General features: G+C 41.7%; 1 protein-coding gene across 1 annotated transcript in view; it reads right to left on the bottom strand.

The window, feature by feature from the left end:
* zgc:101569 (uncharacterized protein LOC449822 homolog) overlaps positions 1-23,065 on the bottom strand; it is a 24,258-nt gene extending 1,193 nt beyond the window's left edge. The window contains exons 1-5 of the mRNA XM_034705806.1: positions 22,763-23,065; positions 20,838-21,008; positions 14,923-15,020; positions 12,985-13,129; positions 2,682-2,831 (exon numbers count right to left, since the gene is read on the bottom strand). Coding sequence (XP_034561697.1) covers positions 2,682-2,831; positions 12,985-13,129; positions 14,923-15,020; positions 20,838-21,008; positions 22,763-22,901 — 703 coding nt within the window. The 5' untranslated portion in view covers positions 22,902-23,065. The remainder of the gene's footprint in view (positions 1-2,681; positions 2,832-12,984; positions 13,130-14,922; positions 15,021-20,837; positions 21,009-22,762) is intronic.
* Positions 23,066-23,162: the final 97 nt, after the last annotated feature.

Here is a 23,162-nt window from a genome sequence, read left to right as displayed (position 1 = left end):
AAAAATTATTATAACAAAAACAACAATCATAATATTAATCATAATAATAAAAATAATATTCATAATAATAACATAGTAATATCAATATTAATTATAATAATAATATGTTTCATAAATAACAATAATAATAAATATTATTAATATTAAAAGTCATAACATCCATAATATCCATATAATAATAATAATACAGATAATAATAAAAAAGTGATAAAAGTAATAATATATTAATAATTATAATAATAATAATAATAATTATTATTATTATTATCATTATTATTGTTATCATTATTATAATTATTATTATTATTATTATTATTATTATTATCATTATTATTATTATTATTATTATTATTATTATTATCATTATCATTATTATTATTATTATTAATATTATTATTATTATTATTATTATCATTATTATTATTATTATTATTATTATCATAATAACTCAATCTTTGAAGTCATCAGCTCATTGTCATGAATTTCAGGACTCTATGTAGGCCGTACAAAAACACTACATCCATTCTGAGGAAGGGCATCTGAAAGTAGGCTGGGCACACTTCTACAACCCGATTTTTGTTCCCAGCTTTTGAGCATAACTCCCCATCATGAATACATTTTTTTCATGGATTAACCATAGCCTGTGATTATGACTTCTTTCTCATACAATTTCAACTTTATTCTTGTAATATCTGTGATATCTGAGGAATGTACAATTTTTTTCATAAAATCTCTTACTTGTTACTCTTACGACTTGACTCTTGAAATATTATGATTTTATTATTGTGATTCATTCTTTAGTTTGTAGGTACAAAGCGTGATGATGCACAGAGTGGGTATTGCTGGTTGTTTAGACAGGACCCCTCCTCTGGGTCCTGCTCACACTGTTGGGATTCAAACCTACTACAACCACCCACTCACTGTACATTATCCCAGACTGGACTTCGCCCCTCAGCTCCAAGTTAGTCTTGCTTACAGGTTACTAGTCACACAGGAAACAATGGAAACTAATGGGGAAGGAAGTCTTTTATCAGTACCTGCAGGCTACATGGGAAATCCTGAGCGTTGGTCATCACTACCAGAGGCTACAGATCGATGTAATGGTTTAATGTTTATCATATAACCCTTCACTTCCTAACAATCACCAGCTCCTCCCTGCTGTTAGTTTTACACATGCCATGGTGCCTCATCATCTGCATGAAAGCCCCAAACCAACATCCATCAGACCTCTGGGAAACGAACCACAGCTCATGATGCCACACTTTAACGCCCTGCATTAGTGTACGTGCTCCTGAGCTACACACTGCCTCACTCTGATGTTAAACCTGCTTTAAGTGATCGCCCCTCTGAGAGGCCAATTAGGCCCCGGCTTGACTGTGGGAAGAAGAACCTCCTAATAGAATTAAACTAATCTTCTTCAAACGTCAGAGGAGTGAAGGGATTCACACGTGGAAGTCTGCTCAGGGATTTAACTGTGAGGGAGTGTTCATGCATTCACATCATTCAGGACATGCCAGTTTGAAGTCTGGGTTCAACTTCATCCTCCTACTAATACGAGCTTCATCCTCATGAGTGAGGCAGAGATGCTGAGTTTAGGCCTCAGCCTGGCGTTGAAGCCAAATAAAGAAAACAGATTCTCTGGAACAGCTCAGATTATGAATGTTTTTCTCTGATATGGCCTTCGAGACAGTTCCTTAAGAGCTGTGTTTCCTGGATGAAAATGGGTCACAGTGCTGTCCTCCCTGGGGGATCTACATGACTGATTCTCAATGAGTAACGATTTTTACTTCCCCCAACAGACTGCTGGCCTCCTCCATATCTGCTCTCCTAATCTCTACCACCAAAGGTCTTAAAACACTCACTGCAACACTCTGTAAAAGTACCACCAACATCTCTGCATGCTGCTCTGTGGACTCACAGTGTCCTGGACCCTTTTGACACGCTTGTTTTGTGGAGTGATTGAAAAAATGTCTGTTTCCTGCTCCACAAGAAGAATCCACAAAAACACAGTAATGACATTTTATACTGATTGAACCACTTAAATATCAAATAATACAATAACATCACATTAGCTTGTTCATATACTAAAAGTCAAACTGTTGAAATGATATCCTGTCCCATTAAAGTTACTAACCATAGACCTTTCTGGAGTCCCTGAGCTCCCTTGTCTCGTAGGTTCCTCTGGATCTCTGCTGCTGTGGACGTTCCAGACTCCAGCTGCTACAACTACTACTATCCATCTCCCCACTATCATCTCTCTCTCTCTTCATCTCCCTCTATCCCTCTCTCCAACACGGTCTCAGCAGATGTGTGTCTAACATGAGTCTGGTCCTGCTGGAAGTTTCTGCCTGTTAAAGGAAGTTTGTCCTTGCCACTGTAACTTGCTAAATGCTGCAAAGTGCTCTGCTCATGGTGGATTAAGATGAGATCAGACTGAGTCCTGTCTGTAAGATGGGACTGGATCTGATCCTGTCTTGATGTTGGGTCTTTGTTAATAATAGAACATAGAGTACGGTCTAGACCTGCTCTGTTTGTTGTGATTTGGTGCTATATAAATAAAGATTGATTGATTGATTGATTGATTGATTGATTGATTGATTGATTGATTGATTGATTGATTGATTGATTGATTGATTGATTGGTTGATATAAAGTATACAGAAGCCACAATAGTTCTGATACCTTGTCCATCAGGGACCACTCTGTTAGCCAGTCCGTAGGCGAGGGCCTCCTGCGCTCCAATTGGCCGCCCCGTCAGAATCAGGTCCATGGCTCGTGAAAGTCCAATGAGATACGGGAGTCTAACTGTGCCTCCATCAATCAGAGGAACTCCTGAAAGTAGAACAGGTATTTGATGTAAATCATCTCTAAACCAAAGTAAGGATTAGGGGCCTAGTTCCCTGCTGAACGCCCACGACCTCAAGTTCGAGTTCAACGTGTGATAACTTTTCTCCTCCGTACGGACCTCCGTTATTGTTGTTGACAAAGCTGAAATTGGAAGCCCTGCCCCTTCTTGATTCTGATTGGCTTGTGATAAGGAAGTAACATTGAGGAGCACGGAGCTGACACACATTGGGTTTGAATCAAGTGGCAACCTCCGGTCTCAAAATATGAAGCCCATGTGGAAGTGTTATAAACTGCAGTTCATCAAGCGTCCACTTGAGGCTGGCTGCAGAAACACCAGAAACCACATACACACCCATTCAAAGAAGACGATCTTTACAGCAGAAATAAACATGTTTACAGCCTGGTTCAAAAAACAGTTTAGGTCTGAGGAGCTCATTTCTCTATCAGCACACACTGTACGAGGTGAATTTGTTATAACACAACAGTTCAGAAGATATTAAGATTACGAGTTTTGCACATTTAAGGACATGACTGACTTGACTGACAGGCGGTAGCACTGTAGCTGTTAGCGAGGAGGCTCAAACCCCGCCTCTTAACGTCACACTAGCACGACAGAAGTTATGTTGATTTCAGCATTTCCAATATGGCACCCACTGCGACTGGCTTCAAAACAGCGCTCAAAAACAGATGGGTGACACCACGGATACCAGGTCCATTATTCATACAGTCTATGGTTTGAATAGAAAAGAGGCGCTACCAGTGAAATAAACTCAAACATCTACTGCAGAGTTCAAAATATACCTCAACCACTTATACTGAAATCATCCTACACTGGGCTCAGAGTAGGAAATGAATGTTGGATCCTAAAATAAGTGTTAGTTTATTCTTATTGAGAAAAAAGCAGAATATTCTCGAGTTTCTGATTCCTCAAAGGAGACAGAAAATATCTAAACCTTCCTGCTCTACTGTCGCTCTATCACAATAACAGATACCTGTGGAAGATATTTATCTCAAACATGGCATTAGGGGACTTTTGGGACATAAACATTTTGAGTTCCTTTGGTGCAAGAAAATGTACTCATGTGAATTATACCAGATATAATTTCACTCAAAGCCTTTGGCTATATCTTAAAGACAGGCAACGTGAGACCACTGAACAGTGCCTGTGTTTTTAAAACTGTTATCTGTGATCTCTACTTGCACTTTATTTGCAAACTAGTTGCATCTTTTAAACTATTGTATGTTATTTAACCTATTGTCTGAAATCTGTTCTGCACGGTGCAATATTCATTATGACGTGTTCTGCTGACCTCTTGGCTAGGTCACTCTTGTGAAAGAGGTCTTGATCTCAACGGGTCTTATCTGACTGTATAAATAATGGACGTTGTCTCCGTGACGTCACCCATCTGTTCCTGAGCGCTGTTTTGAAGCCAATCGGCGGCGGCAGCCATATTGGATATGTTGAACTCATTCAAGAGTGTGAGGTAAAGAGGCGGAGTTTAAGCCTCCTAGCCAACAGCTGTGTGTTCCAGCCTGTCAGTCAAGTCAGTCATGTCCTTATTTGGGCAAAAAGTCGTAATCTTTATATCTTCTGAACCGTTGGGTTAGAAAAAATTCACCCCTGTACAGTGTGTGCTGAGAGAGAGATTAGCTACGTAGAGCCAAGCTGTTTTTTGAACCAGGCTGTAAACATGTTTATTTCTGCTGTAAAGATCGTCTTCTTTGAATGGGTGTGTATGTGGTTTCTGGTGTTTCTGCAGCCAGCCTCTAGTGGATGCTCGATGATCTGCAGTTTATAACACTTCCGCATGGGCTTTATATTTTGAGACCAGAGGTTGCTGCTTGGTCTTATCCAGTTAAATAAAGTTGAATTAAAAGTTCAGATCACTTCAGCTGTGTGGAAACAACCAAAGACAAACTCAGAAATACCCAGCACACATGAATCCAGGTTCCTGTTGTCAGGGCACAGCGTTTGAAACTCTCCTTGACTGATAATCTGTTTTCTTTTCTTCAGTAAGGTAAAACTGAAACCCCTCCCTCCTCTTGGTCTCAGCAGACACATTTACATTATTACTGGGTCTACCGAAGAGAAAGGGGGAGAACAGGGTAGAGAAACAAGAGCAGAGAAAGTACTCTGAGATATAGTAAGCTTCTGGCATCTGTCCTAATTTCTAAAGAGCACCAGCTGGAACTGGCATATTTTCTGTGTTCAATGCTCCCAAGTTCCTCACCACAATCCCAGCTCCTCCAAGGCTCTGATTCTATTTGACCGGCCCTTATTGAGAGCACATGTGTCGGACATGTTTTCATAACCCCGAATCATCATGCATGCGTTTAGTTTTTTTTGTATCCCCCTCTCTCATTCTGTGGGGAGCTGTGGAAAAACTGTGATTCTATTCATACCCTGCAAGCTGCTCTCCTCCTCCATTTAGTTCAAATAAATCAAATACATGGAATACCAGTGTTAACACACACATGTGACCGACCCAGGAGCCTGACGTTCAGCACACATGGGGCTCTGACAGACAGGAGACCGTGATGAGCTGGAGGGGTGACTTACTCTACCAATAGAGATGTACTTTTCAATCATTCAGTGTATCACAAGCACAGATCTGTATTGATCTCAGCAAAGACAGAAAGAGGAAGCCAGGACTAATCAAGATAAAGAGCCAGGTTGACCTCACCTCCTCTGTCGGTCTGTGGTGCTGCTGTTGGCACCGCTGCTATCAGGAACCGGAAGGATCTCACATCTTATCCTCTCGTCTCCAGCACCTCCAGCCCTCACCCTCTCTGTCTGATAGTCCCGTCTCTGATGTGTCCTGTTTGCAGGAATTTCCCAGATCTGCGTTTTGTCCCACATGAGTGAGTGAGAGGTCTGAAGCACCTCCGACTCCAAAGGCTTGAGAGAAGAGTCCCGAGTCTGATGGCTTCTGATCCACTACTCTAAGTCTAATACAGGGAATATTGGACCCTGATGCTGGTGGTCATTCAGCTTCAATATGCCAGTGTTAGTAATAATAACAAGTGGAACATTTTGAACCCTCTGCAGATAAGCCCATTGTCATGTGTGCTGCATGTTAGGTCTGAGCATGAGTCAGTAAAACCTATTATCAAAGAATATAAAGTGAAACTCTTCGTGATACTAGTTATAGCTTTAACTCCCCTTCCCCTGTCTTAATGACCTTCAGGTTGTGTAAAATGCTTGATTCTGATTGGTCCAAACTACTTGACAATGGTTATTAACTTTCACTAACATGAGCAACACCAGAGACAAACTGATCACACGTCATGTCAAATCAATCCACAGAAAAGAGTTCAGACACATTTTAGCTTCCGCTAGCATCAACACAATGTGGCTAAAACTGTTAGGTTCCGTTAGCATCAAAACAATGTGGCTAAAACTTTAGACTCTGTTAGCATCAAAACAATGTGGCTAAAACGTTAAACTCTGTTAGCATCAAAAAAATGTGGCTAAAACATTAGACTCTGTTAGCATTCGAAACAATGTGGCTAAAACTTTAGACTCTGTTAGCATTCGAAACAATGTGGCTAAAACATTAGACTCTGTTAGCATCAAAACAATGTGGCTAAAACGTTAGACTCTGTTAGCATCAAAACAATGTGGCTAAAACGTTAGTTTCAGCTAGCATCAAAACAATTTGGCTAAAACGTAAGGTTCAGCTAGCATGAAAACAATGTGGCTAAAAGTGTTAGCTTTCATTAGCATCAAAACAATGTGGCTAAAACGTTAGACTCTGTTAGCATCAAAACGACGTGGCTAAAACGTAAGGTTCAGCTAGCATGAAAACAATGTGGCTAGAACCGTTAGCTTTCATTAGCATGAAAACAATGTGGGTAAAACCGTTAGCTTTCATTAGCATGAAAACAATGTGGGTAAAACCTTTAGCTTTCATTAGCATGAAAACAATGTGGGTAAAACCGTTAGCTTCCTGATGAGGAATCACTGGGACTTTTTAAAAAAACTGTAAACATTAATCATTTTAGATCAATAGAATAATCTTTAATCAATGTTTTTAACAACGTGTTTGTATCTTAAGTTAGTAGCCAGGTAATGAGCGGGATAATGGATGGTTTGCAGGTGAGACAAGACCCCTTTGCGTCTGGGTCTTGTCTCATACTGTCAGGATTCTATTGTCCCATAACTACCTGCTAACCATACATTATCCTCTACTTATCTTCTTTCACAAAACTAGAAGCATCTTTAAAAAGTGACAGAAAAGCAGGAAGCTTCTATCTTTGTTCAAGGACCATGTCAGCTGGTACTCTACTGAGTCCCTGGAGCTGAAGCCAGCTGCTCTGTGGCTTACACCTTGTGCACTTGGGCAACCACATCATAAAAGTCCTCATTTCTGTCCCTGATCTTGTTCACAAGTCAAACTGCAGGGGTCTACAGCTCACGAGATATCAGATCTGCCTCCTCCAACCTGAGAACAAAGTGCCTGACGCTCTGAGGTGTTCTGCTGGGATCCTCACCACATCAAAGTGGAGCCACTACAATGGCCTCCCATGAGGGTAATGCGATTAAGTTTGATGTGGATTAACGATTTCCGGACGGCTCCAGACTAAACGGACGGAGGGAAAAGAGCAGACCTTCAATCAGAGTCTGACTTTGAATAAGGAACGGAGTGCAACAGCTCCCACAAGGTCACTTTATATCTTCAGCATGCAGAGATAACACCACGGCTCTGTACTCTACTGCACCATAACACCAGACCACCAGGCTATCAAACAGAGGGTGTGCAGAGAACACCAACATAATCACATGAGCAGATCTATCAGAGAGCACATCTGTGGATTCTCTTTGCACTTCACGAACTTTGACGACCTCACCGTCACTTGTCAAAGCCTGAAACATTGAGGTGTGTAGATGAAGAGGAGCTGTGATGTGTGTAAGTCTGTGTTTCAGCTTTTTGTCTGGAAAAATACAAGTTTCACACGTGGTGTTTTATTATTTTTTTATTTCTAAGTTTGTTTTTGGTATCATAAAAATAACTGTTATTATTTATCTATTTGTATTTGTTTGTTTATCTTTAATATATATATATATATATATATATATATATATATATATATATATATTCATTTTGTTATTCTTATTGGTTTTTTTTTACCTTTTCCACTTATTCATTTTTTAAATATTAACCAATTTATTTTATTGTAGTTTCACTATTATTTATTTTCCTTTTTTATTTATTTATCTTTTATTTTAAATTATTATCATTCATTATTATTTGTTGCTTTTTCATTCATTCACTTACTGTTCCTTAAACAAAAAACATCACTTTTTTGTTTTTTTAATTATTATTGATTATTTAAATTATTAATAAAAAAATATATATATATTTTTTTTATTAAACAAAGATAAGTTTGCCTCTTTATCAGAATATGTATGTGTTCCTCTCCTGTTCCATGACGATGTATAGACATGATGTGACCCTGAACTGCATGAACTCATGGTGTCATGTTGGGCATATGAACACACTGAATGAATGACACCATGAGAAGAAGAACAACATTTAATCCTTCATGACTTTTTGCTAAATCTGAATTTAATATGAGATATGAATCTATCTATCAAACTGTCTGCACACGACTGCTGAGTCCATTAACTCATTACTGAGAGACGCGTTTCAGGAGGAGCGTCCGTGTCGTGGTGATGTAACCTCTGGCCGGTGTCACTCAGCCTCAGACTCACTGAGCGGGTGTTTGAATTGGCCGGTGTTATGTCAGCTTTGGACGGAGGTTTCACTTTTCGATTCAACATGTGGCTTCTTCCTCTTTGGCGCTCTGCGTCTGTCCCTCGTCCAGGTATGAGAGAGGACTTGAAACTCAGAAGAGAGAAGGCAGAGCCCCCGACATGACTTATTGGTGTGTTTGAAGAAACTCCATTTAGCCGTCTCCATTTCAGTGAGGAGGATCAGGGGAGGACGGTGGTGATCTTGAACAAGCTCCACGCTCGCCGTATTTAGCCTCAGCGTTTAAAGAAATCCTTTGATGAATTATTACTGAAAAATGTAAGTTTCCTCTCCCAGTGCCAGCGTTTTTTAAGATATTCTCCTGGTTTAAGTATCCAAAATAACATCAGGGAATTCAGTTAGCACAGTGTGTTTTTATATTTTTAAATCTCTCACAATTCAATGAGCATTAGACACTAATACCAGACTTCTGTGACGCAACCCTCTCCTCCTTCTCATTTCCTCCTCCGTGAGGCAGAGGGGCCCCAGACAGGAAGCCACAGGTTTGGTAGCCAATCACGTGCCAGAAAGCTGTCAGATCCTTCTGGTTGCCACTGGCCCACATCAGAACAGCGCAGAGAGACTCTGAGGGGTTTTTATTCAACTCCAAAACCACCAGGGATTCCCTCCGGCTGCTGCCATCTGTGCCCAACCCCAAAACGGTTACAGAATTCAACCATTAAAAGGAAATATTCTGTAAGACACACAGGATCTTTAAATAAACTGTGATCCCACAGAGCAGCGCTGCTTTGATGTATCCGGGAGGGAAGTTCAGTTTCAATTGTTTAATGTTGGGGAATGAAGTTTTAAAGAAAGCTGCAGAGACTTTTTCCACTGCAGCACGTTTTATCTTCACTCAAGTCTCAAGAAGATATTCTCATTTTGAAGGCAGCTCTAATAAATCTAATGTTTACTGACCAGGATTTAACCTTAATGTGTTTATATCTACATACTAAAACTCTAGTTCTGCAGTGAAGCTTAAAGATGAATGATGCAGCAGTCCAAGTGAAAGTCACACATCTGACTATAAACCTCAAACTAAGCTGAGGGAACGGGCTCTGATGTGTTGACAAACAAACATCTGAGATATTTAGCAATCCAGAGAATCATCTGCTGTGAAGAAACCAGCGAGCTAATGTGCTGACACCACAGTGATGCTCATTTCTGCCTTCAGACAGTGAAGAGCTGATGAACCTTCCATTGATGTCAGATCTGTTTGAAGAAGTCCGTTCATGTCAGGAGATGAACTTAAAGTCTGTTAGAAGTTTTACTGTAGTGTTACATGTCGTCTGTATCCCCCCTAGTTTTCCCCTTCTTCAATTTGACCGACTTCACTCCGATGTCTTTCAACCAGAGAATGTTTAACCTTCTCACATCAAGCAGAACAGGTCAGTAGAAGCTGAGGCTGTTTTATTAGGGACTATAGTCAAATATTGTCTGGAGAATAAGTGAGGGATAATGTATGGTTAGCAGGTTATAACCAAGTGGCAAACTCCGGTCTCAAACGATGAAGCCAATGCAGAAGTGCTATAAACTGCAATACATGGAAAATCCGCTTGAGGCTGGCTGCAGAAACACCGGAAACCACATAGACATGAATGGGAAAAAGACGATCTTTGCAGCATTAATAAACATGTTTACAGCCTGGTTCAAAAAACGGCTTGGCCCTACAAAGCTAATCTCTCTAATGGCATACACTGTACGGGGGGTGAATTTTTTTCTAACATGACGGTTAAGAAGATATTAAGATTATGAGTTTTGCCCAAATAAGGACATGACTGACGTGACTCCCGGTCGGGAACACACAGCCATTGGCTAAGAGACTCACACTACGTCACACTCTGCCTAGTTGAGTTCCGCATTACCAATATGGCTGCTGCCGTCGATTTGCTTCAAAACAGCTCTCAGGAACAGATGGGTGACGTCACGGATACTACGTCCATATTTTATACAGTCTATGGTTATAACGGGAAAAAGAATCCCGACAGGGTGAGACCAGGGGAGCACTTGCTTGGCTGGAAGTGAAGCTTTCAGCAGTGTGACTGCTCCCTGGTGGCTGGCTGCAGTATAGGTCAAAAAATCCATCTCCCCCATTCATTTAAATTGGGGAGCAGTCAAACTTTAAAAAATAAATACCCGTCGTACGAATGTTTCTCACATCCGTATGCTGTGGTGATATGTAGTTAGTATTTGACTGTTTTGTGTTCAAGGCCTCTTTTTCCTGAAAAGTTTCTTTTTCATTAGTTATTAGAGTTTAAAAAACAGAGTTTTACTTCCGGGTTTCCTTTGATTCACAGCCGCCGTGGAGGGAAACTTCAACGGACACACAGCGTCTTGTGACGCTACGCTGTAGGGTGGAGCTTGTTACAGTGGCTTCACAGGCTCTGGCTGCACAATGGCTGCGCCCAGGAGCGGGAATTTTTGGCTTCAGAACCGTACAACGGGAAGAGGCGGAGCAACGCTGTCCATTTTTATTTACAGTCTATGGCTGAGACAACCCAGCTACTAACTTAAGATACAAACACGTTGTTCAAATCATTGATTAAAGATGATTTTATTGATTTAAATGATTTATGTTTACAGTTTTTAAAAATAGTCCCAGTGATTCCTCGTCAGTGATCATTCCATGGTGATGGATTCTTCTCTGCTTGTTGTGGTGGATTGAACATGAAACTGTCCTCATTCAGCTCTCCTTCTTCTCTGAGCTCTGTGGTTCACACACCTTTAAAAAGAAACTAATGTCACAACTTTGAACCCTGCTGCTATCATCACCACCGCTCATGGTTTAAGTTTCTTTGTAGAGATCACTAACCTAAAGTTTCTCTCACCTGCTCCGCTCCTTCATCATATTGATGGACAGGATCTAATATGAAAGTGTCTGTAGCCTGCTGATTCAGCATGCTAACTGAAGCTAACGGTTTCCCCTCACCTTACGGTCTGTGGTGTCAACAAGCAGAAGCTAAATGTGTCTGAACTCTTTTCTGTGGATTGATTTGACATGACGTGTGATCAGTTTGTCTCTGGTGTTGCTCATGTTAGTGAAAGTTAATAACCATGGTCAAGGGGTTTGGACCAATCAGAATCAAGCATCTTACACAGCTAGAAGATCAGTAAGAGAGTAATAATGGTGCAGAAATGTCTCTGTGACTGAAAGTAGCTCTGCAGACTCTGGCGTGTGGCCTCGCACTGAAGAGTCACAGACAGATAGACAGACAGACAGACTGACAGACTGACAGACAGACAGACAGACAGACAGACAGACAGACAGACAGACAGACGAGGACACTGGCAGGATGCTCTCCTGTTAAATTACAGGCCTGAGATGATAAGCCTGCATGTTTACACTCTATATCTAGTTCTGCCAGTAAATTATAGTACAACCGTTGTATTTATAAACACCATGGTTGTATTTTAAACCCTCTCGCAGAAATGACAGCTATATGAGGGACGCTCCATGGACCGACACGAGTCGCTTCAACAAAAGAGAGCCAACCAGAACCAGGATCAGTTTAAACCTGCTCAGCAGAAGACCCAGAGTGAGACTTTATTTAACTGTAGCTGAGTCAAAGGGCAGAGCGTGCTCACGAGCTGAGAGACGCCACAGAAGGAACATGTTGTTTATGAGGAAATTGTGTGACATAAATAATATGTAAGCCCTGTTTGGCTCTGCAGTGGAAACCTGGCAGTGAGTTGTTTCCTTTCCTACTTATCAAGACTGCCCAGCAGACTCTGGCTGCCATGCCAAAAGGTCACAGTCACTGCTGTTATCACACTATGACTACGTCCCAGCGCATAAACAAGAGGAGGCCGTGGTGATAACAGGGGACAGAGAAACACGGCCGAAAAAATAGAAACACCGTCGACTTCCTGGCATTAGGAGGCAGATGATGAATGCTCGGATTCAAAGATAAACAAAAGGATACTTTCATGGACGGACAGAAGGAGCAGCAAAACAAAGACAGAGGGGAAGCAGGGTGCTCAGAGAGAGAGAGAGAGAGCAGGCTGAGGGAGCAGTTTACTGCTGCCTGTAGGGATATGACCATTCAACACAACAGGATTTAAAAACAACAGTAAACCTGTACATGTACTTTGTTAAGGACTTCAAAATACCAGCCAGATACTGCACACATTACAAGTCAACAACTATCTGTGTTCTGAGTCGTCACTGTTCTGAATCATCATCTGAACATGTCTGTAAACACTTTGTGAACAATCAGCACTTGACTGATGATAACATTTATGAACTCTCAGTGTGAGGAGAGAGTCTCATGAGTTAACGCTCTCAGGAGAGAAGTATTTCTAAACAACAGAACCGTCCCCCCCCCCCAATCTAGAACAGATCATCCAATCACAGTCGTGGAGACACGAGGCGTAAGACGTACCAAACCTGCGACAGAACACCCCCATGACGGCGCTCTCCTCCACCACCCTCAGATCAGCCAGCAGAGCCAGCTCCAGACCTCCAGCCACAGCAAAGCCGCTGACTGCTGCTATCAGCGGCTTCGAGAGCTGCAAGCGGGACGGACCCTGGGGGACAAAAACCTGATTAGTACAGCTAAAACACACACACACACACACACACACACACACACACACACACACACACACACACACACACCTCTTAGCATTTTAGAAGCACACAAGGTAATTAAAGACGAGAGTAAGGAACAGTGTTAGACAGTAACAAAGTAAATGTACTTAAGTACATGTTTTGAGTATCTGTACTTTACTTGAGTATTATTTTTTGGTGAACTTCTTACTTTGACTCCATTTAAAGACAAATCTCATCCTTTTGACTCCTCTACATTTCTATCAGTGCTCTAGTTACTCTCTACTTTATCTTTGAAGTCAGCTGATGAGTCTTCTTTTCTGAAATCAGATCCCAAAGACCGTAAACTGTTGGTGTCCTTGTGTTTGGTTTGTCTCAGTGGTGTAGCCGTACGTGGGTTGAGCGTAGATCAAACGTTCTTCAGATCAGTGCGTTCATTTAGTCGTGGTGATGATGGCTATGACTGAGAAGGATGATGATTCTCTACCTGAGCACCACGGCCATATTTTAAACCCACGTTTGAGCTTTTGAAATAAAGAATGATTGTTTGTATTGTTGTAAATCTCTGATCTGTTTACCACACAAACTTCATCACAGCCTCCAAAACATCAGCATCTAACCTGAGAAAGCATGTGGAGGTCTGGAGCTAACACACTGCTTTGATTCCAGAGGAACATTGGAAACTTGTCTGTGCTTGTAGTAACTTAGTTTAGATTTCATGGTAGACTTTTTAGATATGAAATCATGTTTTCTAGAGAAACAGAACGGAGCAGAATGTTCACCCATGTATTCTTGACTGACCTCATGCTTTGTGAAAATACCTTTAGAGATATTTTAAAAAGTACTTTGAATACTTCAGTATTTTTAAAATCAAGTACTTCAGTACTTTAACTCAAGTCACAATCTGACTGAACAACTTTCACTTGTATTGGAGTAATGTTTGACCAGGAGGATCTATACTCTGACTGAAGTCATGAAGACGTGGACTTTATCCACCACTGGTAAGGAATACACATTCTAATAAGGCTAGATCCTGTAGAGTGAATCCAACACAGTATATTCTGAGTCCTGAGTCCATGTCATGCTTTTTTGCTTCCCTGTTTTCCCGAGATGTATCTAAAGGTGTTCCAGGTATTGTTTGTCTTGATTTCTTTCTTAAACTGTCAAATAAATGGTCCTGAAGTCCTCGGCTCTCACTGACACTGACGAACAAAATGATCTGAACTCTGTCAGAGGTACAGAACTCTCTGTTTCTTTTCTTTCTTTTCATTTGAGTCTGTTGAGGCTGCAGCTTTTGAAGCTCATGGGTCATTATTGGAGTTATGGTTGATTCTTTTCCAGCATTATGAAGACGATTCTTAATCAGCTTGTTGTTCTGTCACTGGTAAAATGACCTCTTCAGACTTTTGTCTCTTATTGCAGACTTTAGCTATGGATTAAGTTTTATGGGAAACCCAAAAGGGACAGGAGTGAACCAGATGCAAGGACTTTCAACACACACACACACACACACCCACACACACCCACCCACAAACACACCACCCACCCCACACACACACACACACACACACACAGTTTCTGAGGTATTTCCCTGATTCATAAAGATTCTCTAAACCCAAACTTTCAGATCCATCCTCCTACATCCATTGAATCCCTCTCTTCTTGATTGATGTCACATTTAAAACATATTCATTGATTTAAATCAAAAGGAAACATAGGGATTACCTTCACCAGCACACACACACATGCACACATCCCAAACAGCACTCACCATCGGACCGGGACCCTTGGTGACATCTTGCTCCAATTTGAGGGAAGCCGTGTGATTGGCCAGCTCTTTCAAATCATAACCAGCGCAGAAATTCCCTCCTGGAAGAGACCACAAAATTACAAACTATGGCAGCTGGCAAGTCGGAGAGGAAGGGAAAATGATGAGGACGAAAAAAAAAAAAAAAAAGTTGAGCTGGAGTCCAAGGTCTGCAATTTGGATAGCAGCTTGCTTTGGCCTGGCTGGTATACAAACGCTTCTCTTCCCTAAAGAGCCCAACGCCGATACACGGTCACAGATTACACATGTGCTCTCTCTCACACACTTACACACTTACACACTTACACACTTACACACACACACACGTATGCACAAACACAATATCCTCATTAATGCAAGACTCACACACTCCAACCACAGCCCCTTCCACTGGATTCATGTGGTAATTACAACATCACCCAAGAGGCCAACAAACACTATGTCACAGGCCCAGGCAGGGACTCATAAAGCCTGCTCTCTTTAATGTAACTGTAATGAAAATGATTATAACAAGCACATCTGCCAGAGACACCCATCAGCTCGGAGCTTTGATTACAGCTGTGGGTCAGCACAGGGCAATTAGAGGAAAACTGTGTCATGCTGTTTATGGCTGCAGCGACGTGACAGAGCTCCCTGAAGCACTCTGTCCCTGTAAGAAGACACTGAGACTGTGAAGACACGGACCATTTATGCATGCATACTAAGTTTATAAGTGAAACAGATATTCTATAAGCAACGTAAAACAGCTGCAGAGTTTCCTGAGGCATGCTGCTGTGAGAGAAAAACAGTCATTTGGAGAGTAAGGTTAAGCCTTAAAGGTTCAGTGTGAGGGTTAAAGGGTTCATCAATCTTTATTTATATAATCACAACTAGTGTTCTCCTCAGACTCTTTCCAAACAGAGCAGGTCTAGGCCGTACTGTTCTATTATTAACAAAGACCCAAGGATCAGATCCAGTCCCATCTTACAGACAGGACTCAGTCTGATCTCATCTTAATCCACCATGAGCAGAGCACTTTGCAGCATTTAGTAAGTTACAGTGGCAAGGACAAACTTCCTTTAACAGGCAGGAACCTGCAGCAGGACCAGACTCATGTTAGACACACATCTGATGAGACCGTGTTGGAGAGAGGGATAGAGCGAGGTGAAGAGAGAGAGAGATGATAGTGGTGAGACAGATAGTAGTTGTAGCAGCTGGAGTCTGGCACGTCCACAGCAGCAGAGATCCAGAGGGACCTACGAGACAAGGGAGCTCAGGGACTCCAGAAAGGTCCAGAGAGAGGAGAGAGAGGGAAAGACTGGATCCTAGTGTGGCAGTCTAAGCCTATAGCAGCTTAACTAAGAGCTGGTCCAAGCCTGATCCAGAATACTAAAGTTTCATGAACTGTAAAGGCACGATAACAGATGTACTCAGCAGTGTGGCATTAACTCAAATAGCAGCTGGAGGTCTGTTTGTTTGTTTTTTACTATCTATCTATCTATCTATCTATCTATCTATCTATCTATCTATCTATCTATCTATCTATCTATCTATCTATCTATCTATCTATCTATCTATCTATCTATCTATCTATGTTTTGAAACTGTTTTAAAATAAGGGGAGCACATCATCATAAATTCACCTCCTCCATTTTTGCATCAGTTCCTAGTGTCTCTTTATCAAATCCTCACTGGGTGGAGCTTAGATGCGACAAAGACATCAAAGTAAGGGACCGGAGGACATGTTGGTGGAATAAAAAGGCCCCCTGTGACGAAGCAGAGGGACAGGTGACGGCTCAGCTGGTAAGTGAGTCTGATCAGTTAAGTCTGAGGGCATCTGGTGGACGAGTTGAGGATGGCAGCTCTGGGAACCTGCAGAGCTGCAGGAACAAATCAAGAGGTCGTTGCATGGGGAAGTGAACCTACTGCCTTTTGCACCATACTGAACGTACTGTTCAGAGGAGGATTTGTTGATCTTATAGAGCTAAAACCAGAACTAGACAGACACTCAATGTATTATCTTTCTGTAACTTCAGCAAGCTGAGCGTTTTAACCACATTTGACAATGAAGAGCAGTTTTAAGGCTGCACGATCTGTTTTTAAAGGACTAATGCAACATTAAAATGGCTTCATTTTGATTCAGCTGAACCTGTGCCGCCTGTATTGATGAGTTGGGTTGATATTTACATTGCACCACAAAGTCAGACGTCCCTGCATGCCACCAGATAACACACACACACACACACACACACACACACACACACACACACACACACACACACACACACACACACACACACACACACACACACAAACACACACACACTGATAAATACCACTGGAGGTCTCTCTTCTTGTTTGGGTCTCTCTTCTGGTTTTAAAAGAGCAGCAGTACAGGATGTGTAGTGGGGACAGCTAACAGCACATTGTGGGACTCACAGAAGAGCCATAGTGACCTACAATGCTGCTCATTTAACACAGACTTTAAGTCCCCAACATAGACTTCTCCTCCCAGCTGGGACTGGTGGCACCGAGCAGCCGTCATCTGGAGAAGGTCCAGCTTCTGAAGTCCCAAACAAAGTCTATACTTGTGCCCGAGGCCGCGGTGCACCCTCCACAGCAGACAGGCCGATCCAGGCTGAAGACTTTATTTCCACTGAGGAGTTCATTCAGTGTGTGTGGTGATTATTTTTAGAGCTATTAAAACCATGGCAGGACTCTGGCTTTTAGGGACTGACACAGAGCAGGCCTCACAGGTGTGTGTGTGTGTGTGTGTGTGTGTGTGTGTGTGTGTGTGTGTGTGTGTGTGTGTGTGTGTGTGTGTGTGTGTGTGTGTGTGTGTGTTTTCTCTGTGTACACCCGTCTGGTCACCTCAGACCTCTAGGATGGATCTAAGGACCCTGAAGAGAAATGAATTACAAAGATGATCAGGAGAAGGTGAAGGAGAGAAGGACGGCAGAGCACAGAGGGAAGAGAAGCACAGCCTCTGCTTGTCGTTGTCTGACGCTGACCAGACCTCCAGGATTCAGACAGTAGTAAAACAACAGGCTGTATAGTTCCTGATAGAGGAGGGTCTTCTCCCCGTCTGCATCATCTGTTCATATTTAACACCAACTCTTTGAACCTCACAAAATGACTTGAATGTTTCTTCACTTTTGAGGGAGAGTGTGCTGAATAACCCTTCACCGGGAGCTTCCTGGTTTGCAGATCCTTATGGTTCTTCATTCTGCTTGATTGTTTTGGATCCAGCACAGACTGGATGAGTTGCAGCTCCTGCACCAAGATGTGATCCTGCGATCGCATGGTGCATTTGATTGAAGATCTGTTTTTATTTTTACTTGATAAATGAAGAGTGAGTGCTTTCTGCAGGTTTTGCTTGCACTGATTTTGAATATCAACCCAACTCATGACTACAGGCGGCACAGGTTCGGCTGAATCAAGAAGAAGTCGTTTTAATGTTGCATTAGTCCTTTAAAAGCAGATCATGCAGCCTTAAGATCGGTCATCATTGACTAATGTGGTTAAACGGTCAGCTTGTTGAAGTTACAGAAATGCCTTTGCAGTGTTTGGCTTGGATCAAAACTATTCAATGACTCATCTTCGTATAAATGATTCAATACAGGAACCATGAGACCAGAGTACAGACACTTCTCTTCACTTGGATAGATATGGGGCTGTTGCCTCGCAGCAATAAGGTTCCTGGTTCTTATCCCTGGCTTTCTATGTTCTCCTTATGCATGCGTGGGTTCTCTCCGGCTTCCTCTCACAGTCCAAAATCATGCTCACTAGGTTAATCGGTCACTCTAAATTGCCCTTCAGTATGAGTGTGTGCATGCATGGTTGTCTGTCTCTCCATGCGACAGGCTGCCGATCTGTCCACTGTGCACCCTGTCTTCTGCTGAATGTCAGCTATAGGATTGGGGGCCAGCCCCCCGTGACCCCAAACAGGATAAGCGGTCAAGATAACGGATAGATAGATTTGTAAGATAATTCAGGTGCCCACTAATCCACTTCCTTAAAGGAATCAAGTCCATCTTAAGGGCAGGTTTTAATCCCTTCATGCTCATGAAGTGTTTCTACTGAAGGATGCAGACATAGTCTTGTCTGCTCTTCCCTCTACAGTAACTTTGATATGCTCACCTCTACTGGCCGGGAGTCAGAGGCAGTGGGAGGAAAGTTTACAGAGTGATGGGCTGATCTTTCTTTCAGCGCCTTGTGGATATCTTATATGAACAAATATTTCTTTAAGAAAGTCTTGAAAACATACATTTCATAACTGTAAAGGTGCTTGTGGAGCGGCTGCTAGACAGGCTTGTGCCTCAAATGTACAGTGGATATCAAAAGTCTACACACCTTTAATGTGACCTATAATGTGAACAATTCAACTGGATTTTTTTTTTATATTTTAGGGGGAAGAATAAAAACTCAAATAATGTGGTTGTATAAGTGTACACACCCTTTAACTAATAACTGTTTGAAGCACCTTTTGATTTTATCACAGCACTCTGTTTTTATTGTAGGAGTCTATTATCATGGCACATCTTGACGTGGTGATATTTTCCCATTCTTCTTTACAAAAAGCTCCAAATCCATCAGATAGTGAGGTCATCTCCTGTGCACAGCCCTCTTCAGACCACCCCACAGATATTCAACTGGATTCAGGTCTGGACTCTGGCTGGGCCATTCCAAAACTTGAATCTTCTTCTGGTGAAGCCATGCTTTTGTTGATTTAGATGTATGCTTTGGTTTGTTGTCGTGTTGAAAGGTGAAATTCCTCTTCATCTTCATCTTTCTAATGGAGGTCTGGAGGTTTTGTGTTAAACTGACTGGTGTTTGTAACTGTTCATACTTCCCTCCAACTTGACTAAGGCCCTGGTTCCAGCTGAAGACAAACAGGCCCAAAGCATGATGCTGCCCCCACCATGCTTCTCTGTGGGTCTGGTGTTCTTTATGTGATGTGCAGTGTTGTTTTTATGACAAACACACCTTTTGGAATTATGGCCAAAAAGTTCAACCTTGGTTTCATCAGATCATAAAACATTTGATGCTTTTGAGAGACTTCATGTGTGTTTTTAAAACATGTTGCCGGGCTTGGATGTTTTTCTTCATAAGAAAAGTCTTCTGTCTCGTCACTCTACCCATAACTGAAACATATGAAGAATAGGAGAGATGTTGTCACATGTAGTACACAGACAGTACTGGTCAGAAATCCCTGCAGCTCCTTTAATGTTGCTGTAGGCCTCTTGAAAGTCTCCCTAACCAGTTTTCTTCTGGTCTTTTCATCAGTTTTGGAGGGATGTCCAGTTCTTGGTAATGTCACTGTTGTTCTATATTGTCTCCACTTGATGATGACGGTCTTCACTGTGGTCCATGGTATATCTAATGCCTTGGAACATGTTTGTACCCTTCTCCTGACTGATACTTTTCAACAATGAGATCCCTCTGCTGCTTTGGAAGCTCTCTGGCATTTTAACAGGGGTGTGCAGTCTTTTGATATCCACTGTAGATCTGTCACCAGAAGTTTCTAAAATAATATTACCTTTGCACAGCTCAGCCAGGAGCAACACATTCAGCTCAGAGACAAGAAACTGTATCTCATCATAAAACTGTCTACAGGAAAACTGAAGAGGAAACTTGCACTGCGACATTAAAGCATGACGCTCTTACATTCTGCAGAATATTTAAACAAACATGACAAGTTTTAGAGTTTGAAAGTTAACAAAGGGAGGAGGGACATCATAAGATTAAAGAAGAATAGGATAAACAAAAACTTTGAGGACACAATCTGAACCCTGCTCCATCTCTGCCATGTGTGAACGTAATAAAGAGTTCATTTAATCTGTGCACTGGACTGAGAAGCACATTTCCATCCCCCCGCTCTGTGTCTCAGACCTCTCTTACCTTTCCCATGCAGCACAGCCACGTTTAAGTCTGGATCCCTGTCGAAGGCCTCCAGCTCCTCCAGCAGACGCCTCGCCGTCTCCTGGTTCACCGCATTACGCACCTCGGGCCGGTTTATCCCCACGGTAACCACACACCCCCTGCGCTCTGAGACCACGGTCTGTCCCGCAGCTAATGACAGAGAATGATAAAGATGCACAGAGAGAAACCAATATGAAGCATAACACTGAGAAAGAGGCCGTCTCAGAGGCGTGAAGGTTGGACTCACAGTGGGAGGATGGAATGATAAGTGTTCCTGTGGACAGACTTGATCACAGAATCAGTGACACAATGAGAGAGGTGGTCAGGGCTGAGGCCAGGCTCCTGGCTTTGCTTTGTCTGTGTTTCAGAGTGTGTGAGTGCAGGGATGGAGGTTTGAGGTTAGAGCAGGCAGTTGACCTGACATTGTTTGGGTCATCCCAGAGAATCCAGCTCTCGGCAGCCTGAGGCCGAGGCTGCTGGGAGCAAAGCAGGCAAACAGAGTGGATACATTAACCTTGCTCACACGGGCTATTTTAAGAAGAGTGGACTGATGCACAAAGTGAAGTGAAGCATGGAGGGAGGAAGAAGGGCCAATTTGTTTCAAGCAGCCCTTTCTCCTCTGCTACACCTCAAACAAATGATCACACAGTGAGTGTAACATCCTTTAATGATGGCTGACCTTCTTCACAGCACCTTTTTTAACATTCAGGGAAACAATACTACTGCATCCAAGTTACATTCACCTCTTTAAACTCTGCAGCAGAAAAAAAAAATGAAGGTCAATTTGTTATTTTTTCTAATTATACTGAGAAAAAAGTCAGAATCCTGAGATTAAAGTCAGAATTCTATCTACTTTTAGTCTGAACTGAAATTAGTCTGTGGAAACAGTGATTTTTATAAAGAATCTCACATTGAAAATATCCAAAATCATCACTAATATGCTACATTTCTAATTGCTTTTATTTTGAAATTCCAAATCAGGTGCAGTTGTAATTGGCAGCATCACATTTTGAGGTTTTTTCCTTTCAGTCTGAATCAAAACATATCAGCGGAAACTGAGATTTATTGTAATGCCAAATATATAATTATCAGACACATTTTTATATTTCAGACTGCTTTTATTTTGAAAATCCACCAAAATTCTGACTTAAATCTCAAAAATATCTTTACTTGCAGCATTTGCAACTTTTTGTGTTATTTATTCTCTTTAAATTATGGTATACAGACACTACCAGTCAAAAGTTTGGAAACACCTTCTCATTCAAGGGTTTGTATTTATTGTAATGATTGTAAACACTGTAGATTAATACTGAAGACATCAAAACTATGAAAGAACATATACGGAATTATTGAATGAACCAAAAAGTGTTAAACAAAGCAGAATCTGTTTTATATTTTAGATTCTGTAAAGTAGCCCCCTTTTTCCTTCATGACAGCTTTGCACACTCTTGGTATTCTCTCAGTCTGCTTCATGAAGTGGTCTCCTGGAATGGTTTCTAATGAACATGAGCCTTGTCAAGAGTTCATTTGTAGAATGACTTGCCTTCTTAATGTGTTTGAGACCATCAGTTGTGTTGTTCAGAGGTAGGGTTAGTACACAATGGATAGTCCTATTTGACTACTGTTGTAATCCAGATTATGGTAAAACCAGATTATTTCATAGTTTTGATGTCTTCAGTATTAATCTACAATGTTGAAAATAATTCAAATAAATAAAAAACATTGAATGAGAAGGTGTGTCCAAACTTTTGACTGGTAGTGTGTATACAGTAAATGTTATAAATCTTGGCTGAGGTCCAAAATAACAATACACACTTTTGTAGAATCCTGTGTTGACATGTTGTCGGCCCTCTGCTGCCCCCTACAGTCAGGAGTATGTAACTACATCTTCACACACAGCTTACCTGTCCCTGTGTTGTCGCCTCTCGCTGCACTGCTGTAGAAGTTAACATGTGACACATTAGATTTCTTGAATCGTCCCAGTGTTTCCTGTCTGCTAAGCTTTAAAACTGGAGCCAGCTTCTGAAAATGTTTCAGTGACATGGTGATCTCTGCAGCTGTGTCTCGTTACTCACAAAGCTCGCTCTGTTTCTCTCTTTAACGTGATATTAACACGTCTATTCACATGAAACCTGCATTAAGGAGAGTCCTTTAGCAGATCACTTCAAACACTACTCTGTTATGATGGTGCAACACTTAAATGATCCCTCCAGAAACTTCCCCAGTGCACATAGTTCTGGGACTCACGTTGGTGCATTGCAGTGGTGAAAACCTCCTCCGACCAGCAGAGGGCGACATTGAGCT

The sequence above is a fragment of the Notolabrus celidotus genome, chromosome 17 (genome assembly GCF_009762535.1).
Source record: "Notolabrus celidotus isolate fNotCel1 chromosome 17, fNotCel1.pri, whole genome shotgun sequence".
Classification (NCBI taxonomy): domain Eukaryota; kingdom Metazoa; phylum Chordata; class Actinopteri; order Labriformes; family Labridae; genus Notolabrus; species Notolabrus celidotus.
The sequence above is the reverse complement of the archived record's forward strand: the minus strand, read 5'-3'. Positions and strand labels throughout refer to the sequence as shown.